At 40.8% G+C, this 15,324-nt stretch overlaps 1 protein-coding gene across 1 annotated transcript in view; it reads left to right on the top strand.

Annotated features, from left to right (window-relative positions):
- The window catches only part of DRAP1 (DR1 associated protein 1), a 33,132-nt gene extending 18,382 nt beyond the window's left edge, over window positions 1-14,750 (top strand). The window contains exons 3-7 of the mRNA XM_056527357.1: window positions 1,310-1,403; window positions 2,895-3,014; window positions 5,397-5,487; window positions 6,658-6,746; window positions 14,470-14,750. Coding sequence (XP_056383332.1) covers window positions 1,310-1,403; window positions 2,895-3,014; window positions 5,397-5,487; window positions 6,658-6,746; window positions 14,470-14,602 — 527 coding nt within the window. The 3' untranslated portion in view covers window positions 14,603-14,750. The remainder of the gene's footprint in view (window positions 1-1,309; window positions 1,404-2,894; window positions 3,015-5,396; window positions 5,488-6,657; window positions 6,747-14,469) is intronic.
- Window positions 14,751-15,324: the final 574 nt, after the last annotated feature.

Genomic DNA, 15,324 nt, shown 5'->3' with positions numbered 1-15,324 from the left:
GTCTCACTGCTCTTACAGTAAAGAACCTCCGTCTGTGCTGGTGTAGAAACCTTCTTTCCTCTAGACGTAGAGGATGCCCCCTTGTTATAGATACAGTCCTGGGTATAAATAGATCATGGGAGAGATCTCTGTACTGCCCCCTGATATATTTATACATAGCTATTAGGTCGCCCCTAAGCCTTCTTTTTTCTAAACTAAATAACCCTAATTCTGATAATCTTTCTGGGTACTGTAGTCCTCCCATCCCCCGTATTACTCTGGTTGCCCTTTGAACCCTCTCCAGCTCCACTATACCTATCTTGTACACTGGTGGCCAGTACTGTACACAGTATTCTATGTGTGGTCTGACTAGTGATTTGTACAGTGGTAGAATTATTTCCTTATCGTGGGCATCTATGCCCCTATTGATGTACCCCATGATTTTATTTGCCTTGGCAGCAGCTGCCCGACACTGGTCACTACAGCTAAATGTACTGTTAACTAAGTCGTCCCAAGTGTGCTCCCATTTAATACATAATCTCAGCCCGGATTTTTCCTCCCCATGTGCATAACTTTACATTTATCAGTGTTGAACCTCATCTGCCACTTCTCAGCCCAAACCTCCAACCTATCCAGATCCATTTGTAACAGTGCACTGTCCTCTATTGTGTTTACCACTTTACAGAGTTTAGTATCATCTGCAAAGATTGCTACTTAACTATTCAACAGGCCTCTTGAAAAATGAAACAAGCGATCTGATTGGTTGCTATGGGCAGCTGCACCACTTTTCCTCTGCACAAGTTTTGATATATCTCCCCTTATAGGTTTATTCCACATGGGTATACCACCTTGAATTTGTGTTTTGCTTTTTATCCCACAGCTATTTGATATGTATATCCTAAAAAAAAGTTAGTCTATGAACACGTTTTAATGTGTTTTACTATTCTTGCCTTTTGCTCAATATGTTACAAAGAAAAAACTAAACCTATTTTATGTTCTGTTCTACACTCTATTGTCCTGTTTTCAGTATGGTCTGTCCGTGAAGCTGTTGTGTGATTTGTGATGTTTTTTTATCAACATTTCCTCTCTCAGCCAACTTGTAAGATGAATATTAACTTTCATGTGTTAAAATAATCATCTTATCGGCTATTTCTTTTATAACCAATCTGTCAGAGAATAGCTTCTCTACCAGCTTTTACTAATAGGACATTGGACAGGGCTGTAGAACAGAAACAAAACAAATTAAAAACATTTCTTACATAAAGATCATAGCTATCAATAACCCCCTTACCCTGTTACTAAATGGTTAAATTCCTTGACATTCTGACAGCTCGTGCACTTGAGCTGTTCCTTGAGTCTCTGCTGAAGAAAGCTTGTCAGGTGACCCAATCTCGAAGTGCAAAGACCATGACTACTTCACACCTGTGAGTTCTCTTCCTATAGTTTTGGTATGGCTCTTGTAGTCTGCTTCTATCCTCTTCATGGTTCCTGCAGGAAACCACTGGCCACCATAAAATCAATGGAATATCTTTCCCTTTTGTTACTGTACCAGTGTTAATTCTAGAAGGGGGCAGAAGCTCTTTTTAGTCATATAGGTTTAGAAGTGGTCACTTCCAGTCACGCTGGCCACATCTACTCCTCCATGCCTGGAAAGAGCTAAGCATATTAGTAATGCGTTGTGCGCACATGTAAAAGTGGATTTTATATTATATGCGCAAAATTATCTGTAGTTGCAGTATCTTGTAATACCTTTTTTTATCGGACTAACAAGATTATGTAGAGACAAGCTTTCGGGATTCCTGACTTTATCAAGTCATAAGCTTTTTGCATCACTGGACTAATACGGCTACTCCTAACTTTTATATATTTATTATTATTATTATTATTATTATTATTATTATCTATGATTGGTCCATTGGCATCACTTTACAACATGGATGATGTACAGGAGGGTAATTCAATCTGAGGTTCCCTTTAAAGGGGTATTCCAGTGAAAACATCAATTTTTTTTTTTTTCCGTATGAGCTGGCTTCAGAAAGTTACAGATTTGTAAATTACTTCTATTAAAAAAATCTTAATCCTTCCAGTATTTATCAGCTGCTGAAATTGAGTTGTTATTGTCTGTCTGACCACAGTGATCTCTGCTGACACCTCTGTCTGTCTCAGCAACTGTCCAGAGTAGGAGCAAATCCCCATAGCAAACCTCTCCTGCTCTGGAGAGTTTGAGACAGACAGACAGACAGGTGTCAGCAGAGAGCACTGTGGTCAGACAGAAAAGAACAACTTAACTTCAGCAGCTGATAAGTACTGGAAGGATAAAGATTTTTTTACAATTTACAAATCTGTTTAACTTTCTTGACAGTTTATATGTAAAAAAAAAATGTTGTTACTGTAATACCCCTTTAAGAACTAGTAAGTTACTGTAAAACTTTTATGGATAAATTGTTAAAGGGGTTATCCAGGAAAACCCTTTTTTTTTAAATATATCAACTGACTCCAGTGCTCTCTGAGGACACCTGTCTTTGGAACCGCCCAGTTTAGAAACAAATCCCCATAGCAAACCTCTTCTACTCTGTGCAGTTCCCGAGACAAGCAGAGATGTCAGCAGAGAGCACTGTTGCCAGACAGAAAACAACAACTCAACTTCAGCAGCTGATCATTATTGAAAGGGTAAAGATTTTTTTTATAGAAGTAATTTACAAATCTGTGTAACTTTTTGGAGCCAGTTGATAGATTAAAAAAATGTATTTTTTTCCTGGAATACCCCTTTAACTGTACTTAGAATTCCCTATGCCATTTGAAGGGTATGTCATTGAAAGAAAGAAAGCTAATCTGTTTGTAAAGGGTTTGTTCAAAAGTTAAGTCCCTATGGCTGATTGTGATTGAATAACCGTAACCCTATTCACCCTTCACAGGAAACAATGTATAGAACTTGAGCAGCAATTCGACTTCTTAAAGGACCTTGTTGCCACTGTCCCAGATATGCAGGGAGAAAATGAAGACAATCACACAGAGGGGGAGCGGGTGTCTCGGAGGTAAAAAAAAATCCTTATTTTTGTCAATGATTTGTTTTTCAGAACGCAAAAAAAAAATCCAGATGGAAAGGTCACATTGCTGCAAAACTGCATACAGTACAGATATGTAAATATTTACATGTGTGGACACTGGGTCTTGCCACAAGAGGGCGTAAAGGGGCTTATGCTTCTGCCCTATGCCGGTCTTGATGTCAAAGCGCACTTTTTTCATCTCCCCTCTTAATAAATCAGGCAGTGACGCCGGACATGCACAGCATTTCTGAAATCTACACTATCGCTGAGCTTGCGTAGATTTTGGCTTTCATTTTTCACTACCTAGTGTAAATTTGGAAAAATTCGATATTGCATAGGCCTGACCACTTGGTGAGCGAGGTGTAAAGTTCAAAATGTCACAAAACGGAGGCTTGCATGAAAATATTGTGACTATTTAGTCTGCACCTAAGCAGACAATGATAAATTCCTCCCATTGTGCCATATAATAATAATTAGTTATATAGTGGCAACATATTCTGCATCCCTGTACAAATAAAGGCAAAAATAAGACTAGATTAGATACTAAGAGTCAGTTTACATATCCTTCTTTTTTTGCTGCAGATTTGCTGCCCATTGACAGTCAATAGCTAGCAAAATCTGCTTCAGCAAAGACAAGGACATGTAAATTGATTTGTAAGGCGATGATCACAAAGCAGAATTCCACAGAATAATTCCGCACAGACATTCTGCTGCAGCAGAGTCCTGTTAATTTCAATGGGATTCTGCTGCACTGTTCACACAACAGAATTTCCACACCAGATGTCTCTGCTGCGGACATTCCGATTCCGGCATCTGCAAAAAGAATAAACATATTCTCTCTGCAGATTTCGCAATGAAAGGCATTGCTGTCCTTGCGCATTTCTAAGCGCCAGCATGTTCTGCGCTCCGCTGTAAGTGGAATGTGTCCGTGCAGACATTGCACTGTGTGAACATAGCTTTAGGGTACATTCACTGTGAGTTTTCAGCTACGGGGTGGGGTGGGGGGGGGGGGGGGAGGTTAGCAATAGCCGGTTTTCTGCAGCAGACCCTATTGAAGTCAACAAATCTGCTGCAGAAAATCCATTGCAGAAAAGTAACTGAAAATCCTCCCATATGAATGTACCCTAATTGTAAAAACAAGATTTTGAGCGCTTACAATCATTGGACTGAGAAAAGCAGGATTGTTTCAACACAAGTAGAGAATATTGTCTGATCTCTCAACAAGCAAGAGCAGCTCCTTCAGTTCCTTTGACCACCATCCAGACACAGGTGGCACATCCGTTACGCACCCCTTTCTTTGCCCAAACCATTTCCATGGGCTGATCAGAAGGAAATTTGGTGTCTTGCTGTCCATTATGTCCCCTGCTGTTGACAACCAGCCACAGTCACTTTCGTTTGCAGTGGTGTTGTGAACAAGAAACTTGGACTGCTACAGACTGGAACCGTATAGTGTTTAGCTACTGTTCCATGTTCTGTTTGGTTATCAATAGGCAAGTTCGGGATGGTGGCCTTGTGGTAAGCATCTTTTGCTGTGAAGTGAAACCCTGCCCAATCTTCTGGTGTGATCCTCATGGGAGCCATCTCATCGGTCACCTCCTAATAGTGATATGAGGGACCCTAACCGTTCAGAAATACCGTATATACTCGAGTATAAGCCGACCCGAATATAAACCGAGGCCCCTAATTTCACCCCAAAAACCCAGCAAAAGTTATTGACTTGACTATAAGCCTCTGGGTGGGAAATGCATCATCCCCCCCCCCCCATGTAATCATCCAGACCCCCGTCATCATCCCCTCATCATCACCGCCTGTCAATACCTTCATCAGTGGTCTTCAGCCTACGGACCTCCAGATGTTTCAAAACTACAACTCCCAGCATGGGTGTTGTAGTTTTGAAACCTCTGGAGGTCCGCAGGTTGAAGACCACTGCGGCCTTCATTATCATTCTTTTTGGTAGGTCATTTCAATGTTTCATGACTGTATGTATTTGGGTCTTTTTATTTCTTATTCTACCCCAGGCACATGGGCTTTCTTATCATTATGTGTACCTGTCATCTATTGAAAACTTGTGACCTGTTAAAAGTTTTGATTGGTCATGGTCTCAGGCCATGACCCCCACTGATCATTAGAACGAGTAGAAGAAGCATGTGGTTGTGTGCTTCACTCAGCTCTCAGCCTTATAGCCTTAAAATAAAGACTGGACTGGGGAGTGAGGCGCACCTCCACGCATGTTACTCCTGCTCATTCTAATGATGACCCCGACCAATAATGACTTTGCAGGATTCCTTAGCTACAGCATAATCTGTGTTTTGCAATTGTATTATCTTGTAACTAAACTTGATTTTATGTACTCTTTTAAAATTCTCGAAGGGGTCGAAAACCGGGCAACAGTCGAAAAAATGGAGGCACTGCAATGAAAGGAAAGGACAAAAAGCAATCCGAAACAGATTCTGAGCAAGAGGTAACAAATTTGACTTTTTTTAAAGGTTTTGCATTTGAGCTTCTTCAGAGAATTTTTATTTTTGTTGTGGCTAGAGAAGAGCGAACGTACAGTAAATTCGACTCGTCACGAACTTCTCGGCTCGGCAGTTGATGAATTTTCCTGCATAAATTAGTTCAGCTTTCAGGTGCTCCAGTGGGCTGGAAAAGGTGGATACAGTCCTAGGAGACTCTTTCCTAGGAATGTATCCACCTTTTCCAGCCCACCGGAGCACCTGAAGGCTGAACTAATTTACGCAGGATAAGTCATCAACTGCCGAGCCGAGAAGTTTGTGACGAATCGAATTTACTGTAAGTTCACTCATCTCTAGTTGTGGCTTTTAAAATCACTTGTGAAAAATCATGTGTATTTCAAATAATTATTAATGGCATTTAGTTGGGGGTTTATTTGTAACACTTTTGTATAGATGTATTTTATATCTATCAAAGCATGCTCTATATAACAAATCTGTCAGTTTTAGTTTTTTTGTGTGTTGTGATTTAGTTTTATTGCAAATTGTGCCATACAACATTTTTGTTTTTAGATTAGATCAGTTTTTATTTTCTAATTGTATGTGTATTTATTTTTATTTTTTTGTTTATTATTACTATGGGGACTGCCATCTTGCTTGAGCTGTTTTTTAACAGCATTAAGAATCCTATGGGCGGAGATTTATCAAATCCTGTCCAGAGGAAGAGTTGCTGAGTTGCCCATAGTAACCAATCAGATCGCTTCTTTCATTTGTCAGAGGCCTTTTCAAAATTGAAAGAAGCAATCTGGTTGCGATGGGCAACTCAGCAACTGGGTTCATGTTTGTAGACCTTTTCATTGATACCTGACACATTGTTACGGAGGCAGGATAAGACTTGCATGATCAGGGGGTGTTTTTATGGAAGTCCATTGCAAAGTCTATTGGTTTTTAAGAAATTCGTCCTCTGTTTCATCTCGGAAATTGCCCAGGAGCTTTAATCATATGCTGTTGAGCAGATAGTCTTTTAGTTCCCTTGAAATGAATCTTGCAGTGACAACTGTCTGCAATGTCTAAATTATAATGAAAAGGAAAATGGAAAACACTAATAAAAAGGCCTGAAGTGTTAAAACGCTGCAAGAATATCTCAAAGTTAATATATTTGTTTTGATGTGACCTAACAGGAGGATTCTGAAGGCACGGAGACAGAAGGCGAAGAAGAAATGTGTCCTGCCCCAGCTGCAAATATTCAGTCACAAGCCTCATTTCAAAGGTACCGTATTTTTCGCCCTATAGGAGGCACCGGCATATGACGCACCCAATTTTAAAGGTGCAAAATCTAGAAAAAAGATTCTGAACCCAACAGTGATCTTCAACCTGCGGACCTCCAGATGTTGCAAAACTACAACTCCCAGCATGCCCGGACAGCCGTTGGCTGTACGGGCATGCTGAGAGTTGTAGTTTTGCAACATCTGGAGATCCGCAGGTTGAAGACCACTGGTATAGGAGGTAATACTCACCCATCACCGCTGCCCTGGATGTCGCTCCATCGCTGTCCCCGACGCTCCGGACGTCTTCTTCCCCGGGATCCACGCTCTCCGTCGCCGTCATCATGTCGCTACACACGCCGCTCCTGTTGGTTGACGGGACGGCGTGCGCGACGACGTGATGACGTCAAAGGAGAGCGCCGGCCATGTAGGGGATCCCTAGCACGGAGCAGACACCGAGGAGGCAGGTAAGGTCCCTCCCGGTGTCCTGTAAACTGTTTGGGACGCGGCGATTTCACTGCGGCGGTCCCGAACAGCCCGACTGAGCAGCCGGGTTAGTGTCACTTTCCCTTCAGACGCGGCGGTCAGCTTTGATCGCCGCATCGGAAGGGTTAATACAGGGCATCACCGCGATCGGTGACGTCCTGTATTAGCTGCGGGTCCCGGCCGTTGATGGCCACAGGGACCGCCACGATAGGTGTGTATTCGCCATATAAGACGCACCAACTTTTCCCCCCCAGTTTTGGGGAAGAAAAAGTGCGTCTTATACGGCGAAAAAAACTGTAATTCATGTGGCATGCATTAAAAGCCCTTATGGAAATGCTCCCGATGTTTGGCTGCTGTGACACACTGGAATGGGTGTTATCTGGAGAGGTAATATCCAGCTAGTTGTCACCCATTTATATCACTTACCACCACCACCTAACCCAATACCATTATTGTCCTATATTTTCTTTGATGCAGCAGTTTTTTTTCAGTGACATTATATTCCAAGCATTGTCCGAGATTCTGCAGCCAGATGTCCTGCTGGTATTATAGTCCCTTTTTAAAGTGGACCTGTCGGCAAGAAAACAGGAATGTAAATGAGTCCATGGCTGGAAAGAGCTAGTCAGTATGATTCCAGACATATCTTTTTATGCCAATAGTCCTCTCTATCATTGAGAGAGATGCTTTTTTTTTATAATAGGCAAATGAGGCTTAAGTGCCCATGGAAAGCGCGGGGCAAGTCCAAATCAAATGCTCTTTATCGATTAGATGTCAGTCAAACAGGGTAAGCGAATGCAAGCTGCTTGTGTGGAGGTTAAAACGATGACATAGGCTGGACTTGCCTTGGCTATTGCTGTGTCGAGTAACGCCCCCTGGCACTTGTGCCTCAGTTGTATATTAACTGAAAGGCTTCTATCTTGCTGATGGAGAATAATATTAAAATAAGAGGTTATGATCTTTTTCTCCCCGTGTTGATTAGTAGACAGATTTAATACACGTGTATCGATACAGGCGGATGCCTCTTACATGCAGCAATACAGGTCAACAGAAGTCATTCACTTAGCTATACAGATAATCCTAAAGGAAAAGGTACGAGAATTTTAATATCACAAAACATCCAGTGGGTATATGGAGATAGTAGTAGAGATGAGGGAAGACATATATTTGTAAAAGGCACTATTGCTTCACAAAAGAGAACTCTAGCTTCAATATTTCTGCCGAATATCAAACGGGGGATAGCACTGCGTTAAATACTTGATAAGCTAGAGGAATTTGCTGAAGGGATTTTAATCTTGGGAGGGGACTTCAATTTTGCACTTAAACCACAGGTGGATACTTCACGAGGGATTTCACATAGGAGTACAGCGGCAATTCGGAAATGTAAAAAGATGATACACGACTGCCGATTGGTGGATGCCTGGCGCATCCTACATCCGAAAGAAAGAGACTATTCTTGCTATTCATCCGCGCATGATTCATTCTCTAGAATTGATTATTTTTTAATAAAACAGAGATGTGGAGTTGCTACAGGCGGCATCAATTGACAGTATATTTTTCTCCGATCATGCAGTAATAAAGATAGTAATAAAGATGCCTGATATCCCTATAAGACAGTGGAATTGGAAATTAAACCCTCTATTATTGCAAGATGAAATAACATTAGCAGAGCTAAAGGAGCAGGTCAAAGAGTACTTTAAAAATGATACAGTAGAGGTAACCCCAGGAGTAATGTGGAAAGCACATAAGTCTGTTGTAAGAGGGATATTAGTTAAACATGGGGCCCGATTAAAAAAAGAGAAAAACTCAAAAACTGAATAGGTTATTGCAAGAACGAAGGCTGCTTTCACACTGTAAAATTCATCCGTTTTAAAGATCCGTTTGATGTTCCTTTATGAAAACCCTGAAAATCGACCATTAAACGTCCGTTAGAAAATCCCATTATAGCCTATGGGATTTTTACATTATCCGTTTTAATCCGTTATAGTCCGTTATTAATAATTGATGTTATTTTGTGACGGAAGATAGAAACAGGAGAAATACTGCATGCACTATTTCTTCCGTTCATTCTCCCGTCACAAAATGACATCAGTCATTAATAACGGATTAAAACGGATAATGTAAAAATCCCATAGGCTATAATGGGATTTTCTAACGGACGTTTAATGGTCGATTTTCAGGGTTTTCATAAAGGAACATCAAACGGATCTTTAAAATTGATGAATTTTATAGTGTGAAAGCAGCCTAAGAGTACTGGAGACAGAGTATAAATGTAGATTAGATGTGTTGCTGAAAATTAAGGTAAAGAGAAGAAATTAAACATGTACTCTTAGGCCTCTTTCACATTATGAAATAGTTCCGTTTAGGAACTTCCGTCACCAGTTCAGTCACTATATCGGCGAAACCCGGCCGTTACAAAACCCCTGACGGCTGTGACTAAATTGCATTGCAGCCTATGGGGTTTTGTAACTGCCCGTTTGCGCCCGTATATGCCCGTAATTCATTACGGGCGTTATACAGTGACGGGACATCGTGGCGGAAAAATTACTGCATGCAGTCAGGGGTTTTGTAACGGCCGGGTTTCGCCGATATAGTGACGGAAGTTCCTAAACGGAACTATTTCATAGTGTGAAAGAGGCCTTAGATGAAGCAAAAAAGAATCTAACAAATTGCAAGAGTCAAATATACCAGCATAGTAATAAAATAGGCAAGGCGTTTGCTATAGCGGCAAAGACACAAAAATCAAGAGCGTGAAAAAATACAGACTAAAACGCATAATATAACACATCGGCCAATGGAGATAGCTGAGACTTTTAGAAGCTATTAAGAGGCGTTGTATAACATAGATGCATACAACTCCATGACTAGAGGGGCGGAATTTCAGGCAAGAGTGAGGTCCTATATAGCAAGCTCAGGTCTACCGAAATTGGATAAAGAGGAAATTGAGGAGCTAGAGAAGCCTATTATAGAAGAGGAATTAAAACGGGCTATAAATTCAATGCAGGAAGGGAAATCACCAGGTCCTGATGGGCTACCCTTAGGCTATTATAAATGCTTGAAGGAGATATTGAATCCCTTTTTTTATTAACCCCTTAACGACCAAGGACGTATATTTATGTCCTTGGCCGGCTCCCGCGATATAACGCGGGGTCACGCGGTGACCCCGCGTCATATCTGGTCGGTCCCGGCATGTATCTGATGCCGGGACCCAGGGCTAATAGAGCGCGGCAGCAATCGCGGTGCCGCGCGCTATTAACCCTTTAGACGCGGCGTTCAAAGTTGAACGCCGCGTCTAAACCGAAAGTAAAACCTTCCCGGCTGCTCAGCGGGGCTGATCGGGACCACCGCAGTGAAAATGCGGTGTCCCGATCAGCTGGGACACGAGCGGAGGTCATCTTACCTGCCTCCGGCGTGTCCCCTCGGCGATTGATTGCTCCCAGCCTCAGATTCAGGCTTGAGCAATCAACCGCCGATAACCCTGATCACTGCAAAGCTATGGCTTTGCAGTGAACTGGGTATAAGATCAGTGGGGGACATGTATCATTATTTGTGTATGGTAGAAGCATTTTACCCCTTTTCCCGAATTCTAAATTATGTGCAGAAGCGCTAAATTTATCAATCAAGAGCAATAAGCTTCATAAATTGCGGGTAAATATAGTAATCTCCTAAATCCACTCTTTGGAAAATAGAATCAATGATTTAGAGCATCTTGCTACGTTAAGTCCAAGATGGCTTATATTTGCGCAAAAAAAACAGCTCTTGCGGCAAAATTTTTGGTGTAAAAAAAAAAAAAAGTACGCAGTTAATAAATCCATGTGTACTATAGATGTCACTCCAAGGTACCCTGATTCAGCCACATCTGGAGGACATGCTCTACCAAAACGTGTGCAAAAAAATTGTGCAAAAAAAAGGGCTTGCGCAAAATTTTGCACAAAAAAATACACACAAAACAGGGGTAAAATCTTTGATACATGTCCCCCAGTGTGTGCAGTGTTATAGGTCCCTATGGGACCTATAACACTGCAAAAAAAAGTGTAAAAAAAAAAAAAAGTTAATAAATGTGATTTAACCCTTTCCTTAATAAAAGTTCAAATTAACCCCCTTTTCCCATAAAAAAAAACACCATGTAAATAAAAATAAATATAAACATATGTGGTATCGCTGCGTGCGTAAATGTCCGAACTATAAAAATATATCATTAATTAAACCGCACGGTCAATGGCGTACGCGCAAAAAAATTCCAAAGTCCAAAATAACGTATTTTTGGTCGCTTTTTATATCATAAAAAAAATGTATAAAAAGCGATCAAAAAGTCCGATCAATACAAAAATGGAACCGCTCAAAACTTCAGATCACGGCGCAAAAAACGAGCCCTCATACCGCCCCATATATGGAAAAATAAGTTATAGGGGTCAGAAGAGGACAATTTTAAACGCATAAAGTTTTCTGCATGTAGTTATGATTTTTTTTCCAGAAGTACGACAAAATCAAACCTATATAAGTAGGGTATAATTTTAACCGTATGGACCTACAGAATAAAGATAAGGTGTTATTTTTACCGAAAAATTTACTATGTAGAAACAGAAGCCCCCAAAAGTTACAAAATGGCGTTTTTTCTTCAATTTCGTCGCACAATGATTTTTTTTTTTTTCCGTCTCGCTGTAGATTTTTGGGTAAAATGACTGTCACTGCAAAGTAGAATTGGTGGCGCAAAAAGTAAGCCATCATATGGATTTTTAGGTGCAAAATTGAAAGGGTTATGATTTTTAAAAGGTGATGAGGAAAAAACGAAAGTGAAAACCCATGGTCCTTAAGGGGTTAAAACATTCAACTCTGTGGCTTCAGGGATGGCATTACCAAAGGACACAACTAGAACAATAGCTTTGATATTGAAGGGAGGTAAAGACGCAGCACAGTGTTCTAGTTATAGACCAATCTCTTTGCTAAGCATTGACATAAAACTATTTTCAAAGATATTGGCTTGTAGGCTTTCAAGATGTTTAGGCAGAATTATACACTATGATCAAGTGGGGTTTATTGAGAAAAGAGAAGCGAGAGAACACTATAAGAACCCTTAATCTGGTCCATTTAGCCCGGTCAAAGAATATTCCATTTAATGCTGTTGGCGACTGATGCTGAAAAGGCATTTGACCAGGTTAACTGGACGTATATGGAGGAGACATTAAGCTATGTGGGGCTAAAAAAATAACTTTGAGCTGAATCCTCAGATTATATCAGATGCCATCAGCGAAGGTTAGAGTGAATGGAATTCTCTCCAGGAGATCTAGAGATCCGAAATGGGACTAGGCAGGGATGTCCCCTGTCTCCCCTTATCTTTACACTAGTCATGGAATCGTTTTTATGCACAATCAGAACAAATAAAGACATGGAGGGCATTTAGGTCAGGGGTACGAAACACAAAGTAGCAGCGTATGCTGTGTGTGTACCATTGAAGTTACCACAGTGTTTTTTTTTTGTGTTTTTTTTTTTTTTTTTTATATATTTATTTTTTATTTTTTGAACATTGGCGAGTATCCAGCAGAAATTTATCTGGGGCAGGGTAAAGCCGAGATTAAAAAGAAAGATATTATTATGCTGCCCCAAAGAAAGAGGAGGGGTAGGACTGCCAGATCTTAAAGGGTATTATATTGCAGTACATTTGGCCCGTATTGTAGATTGGTGCAAACATACGCAAACTAAACTATGGGTCGCCATAGAACAAGATTTAACATTAATCCCTTTGCAATGTTTACCCGGTGCCGAGACATAGATCAGAATGAAGTAAGACAACATCCTATGGTAGGAGCCACACTGGCAGTTTGCAATGAGGCAATAGTACGAAGAGAGCTGCTACCGAATAATTCAATGATGACCCCCCCCCATTGTTGGTAACCCGAAGTTCCCTCAAAGCTTGGGAGACTCCTTATTTAAACAGTGGATTGAAGGGGGTAAATTTAGAGTTGGTCTTCTTAGGAGGAGTAGCGTACAGGAGGAGTGGCTAGGAGAACAGGAGATACAAGGCCCAGTATTACTGGGATATTGGAGAAACGTACAACTTAGGTCCTTTTTAAGTAAAATGCTGAGACCCGATTTTTATCGGAAGGAAGCTACGAATTTTGAGGAACTATTTCAAGAAGGGGGAGATTATGCATCATTCATGAGAACCCCGGCTTAGGGTAAGTGAGGGGAGAGGAGAGAGAAGGTAGGGGGGGCGGAATGGATTAGGGGGTGGAAAGGGTGGAATTAGGAAGGGGTTGCCCTCTTGAGGGAGTACGCAGAAATGTTTGAATATAATGGAGATTCTATTAGTTTAGCTGAGGGCAGCACCAGTTTTAGAGCAGTTAAGTTGTGTGAAGTTTGGAGGGTTAAGATTATGTTTGTTATAATTTATGTTTTGAAATGTACTTTTGCTGGAAATGAAAATGAAAAAACTAAATAAAATAAAATAAAAAAAAAAGTCATACACAAGGTCAGGTTGGGGCTTCTTATATGGAAACACTGATGGCTCGTGGTGCATAAGTAGCTTTATTGCCAATCACAGTGCCCCTTTTACAGGTATTTCCAAATATAGCGAAAGCTCATTACTCTTCTACGCAAGGCCAGTTGTATAGTTTTAAGCATTACTGGGCGCTGGCCGGAACTGAGATAAATCTTAAATGAAACTATAAAAACCAGCCAACGCCATCTTTAGTTAGACATTATATAGATATATAAAAATACAGGGAACATAGATATTAAAATATTATTTTCTAACAGAGGTATGCCCAAAATCTTGACGAGAAGCCCCATCTAGCTATGGGCTTATTAAAACTAAAACCCCTGTTTTTCTGATGAAAGATCCACTTAAAGCTCAAAATGTTTCTCATTATGGTTTTTTCTTTTTAATAACAAACAGGAATAAGATGTAGAACTATCAAAGGTTTGAAAACGGTCTACATATGTTTCATATTAAGGAATAAAGTGGGATTGCTTTATTAAAATGTTGCATATGCCAAAGTATCTACATGTGTTGTCAATGTCCACAATCCTATATACCAAGATGTTTCTTTTTGGTGTGTGTGTGTGTGCCCGTAGATAGATATTTCTAAACTATAATTTATTACCCTTTTTCAGACTTTAAATATTCAAAACGCCAGTGTAATAGTAATCATTGGTTAGATGCCCAAAGATCTTTTTGTCAGTTCCTGTATAAATGACACATTTTGTTCGTTCTTACCTTTTTTATGATTTCGGTTTCTTTTGCAGTACTCCTCCAGCTCCATCCTTCCTACATTTTCAATCTGTACCAGTCATGCCCTTGGCACCTGCTGCTCTGCCCTCTTTGCCAGCTCCATCGCTGCCTGCTGGCTGTAATGAGGAGGAAGATTATGACTCGTAGCCTCTGGACAAACCAATTCAAGTTCCGTTTTCATTTATTACTTATTTGGTTTTGTTCTTTTATTTTGGTTTTTAAATTGGGCCTAGATGTCCTGGATGGGATGGGGGTGGGGGGAGGATAAATGTGTTCTTAAGTTTATTAAAAAAGGAGTTGGAGGAAACATGCTTTTGTTATTATTTAAGCTGTGCGGTACATGTGACGTGATGGATGTTGTTCACACGTGTTGATTCTTCACAACCTATGCAAGAGAAGGACAACTGACTCACACAAAACAGTCTGTTTAGACTATCGGGGATGTACATTTACCAACTCCAGCAGTCCCCTGGCCCAGATAGTGATCCGAGCAAATCTACGATAACAATGTCCATGCGTGACTGTAGTAATATATCAAAACTCAATTTCCGTGCAGGGGTATTTGTTAGGCATTGCTTGCTAGTTCCACAGCTCCACAATACACAGTAACCAGGACCAGGCTAGGTTATGTAGTGGCTGTGCTTGGGCTACAGCTTGGCTCCCACGAGCTGCAGTAACACTAGCATGGTCTCTACATGATTTACAGAGCTGTCTGATTCCTATTCTATTGGTCATTTGTATTGCGGGCAGCACTGCAGACCGGCTGGAGTGTCAGGTGTGGGCTCCCCACCAATATGATAAGGGGATACATAGCCTGTAAATAGGCTTTGGAGAGATATCACCCCAAAAACCTCTTTAGGCTGTGTTCA

This window comes from Hyla sarda, chromosome 6 (assembly GCF_029499605.1).
Source record: "Hyla sarda isolate aHylSar1 chromosome 6, aHylSar1.hap1, whole genome shotgun sequence".
NCBI classification, from domain to species: Eukaryota; Metazoa; Chordata; class Amphibia; order Anura; family Hylidae; genus Hyla; species Hyla sarda.
Note: the sequence above shows the minus strand (reverse complement) of the source record. Positions and strands in the feature narration are given on the sequence as shown.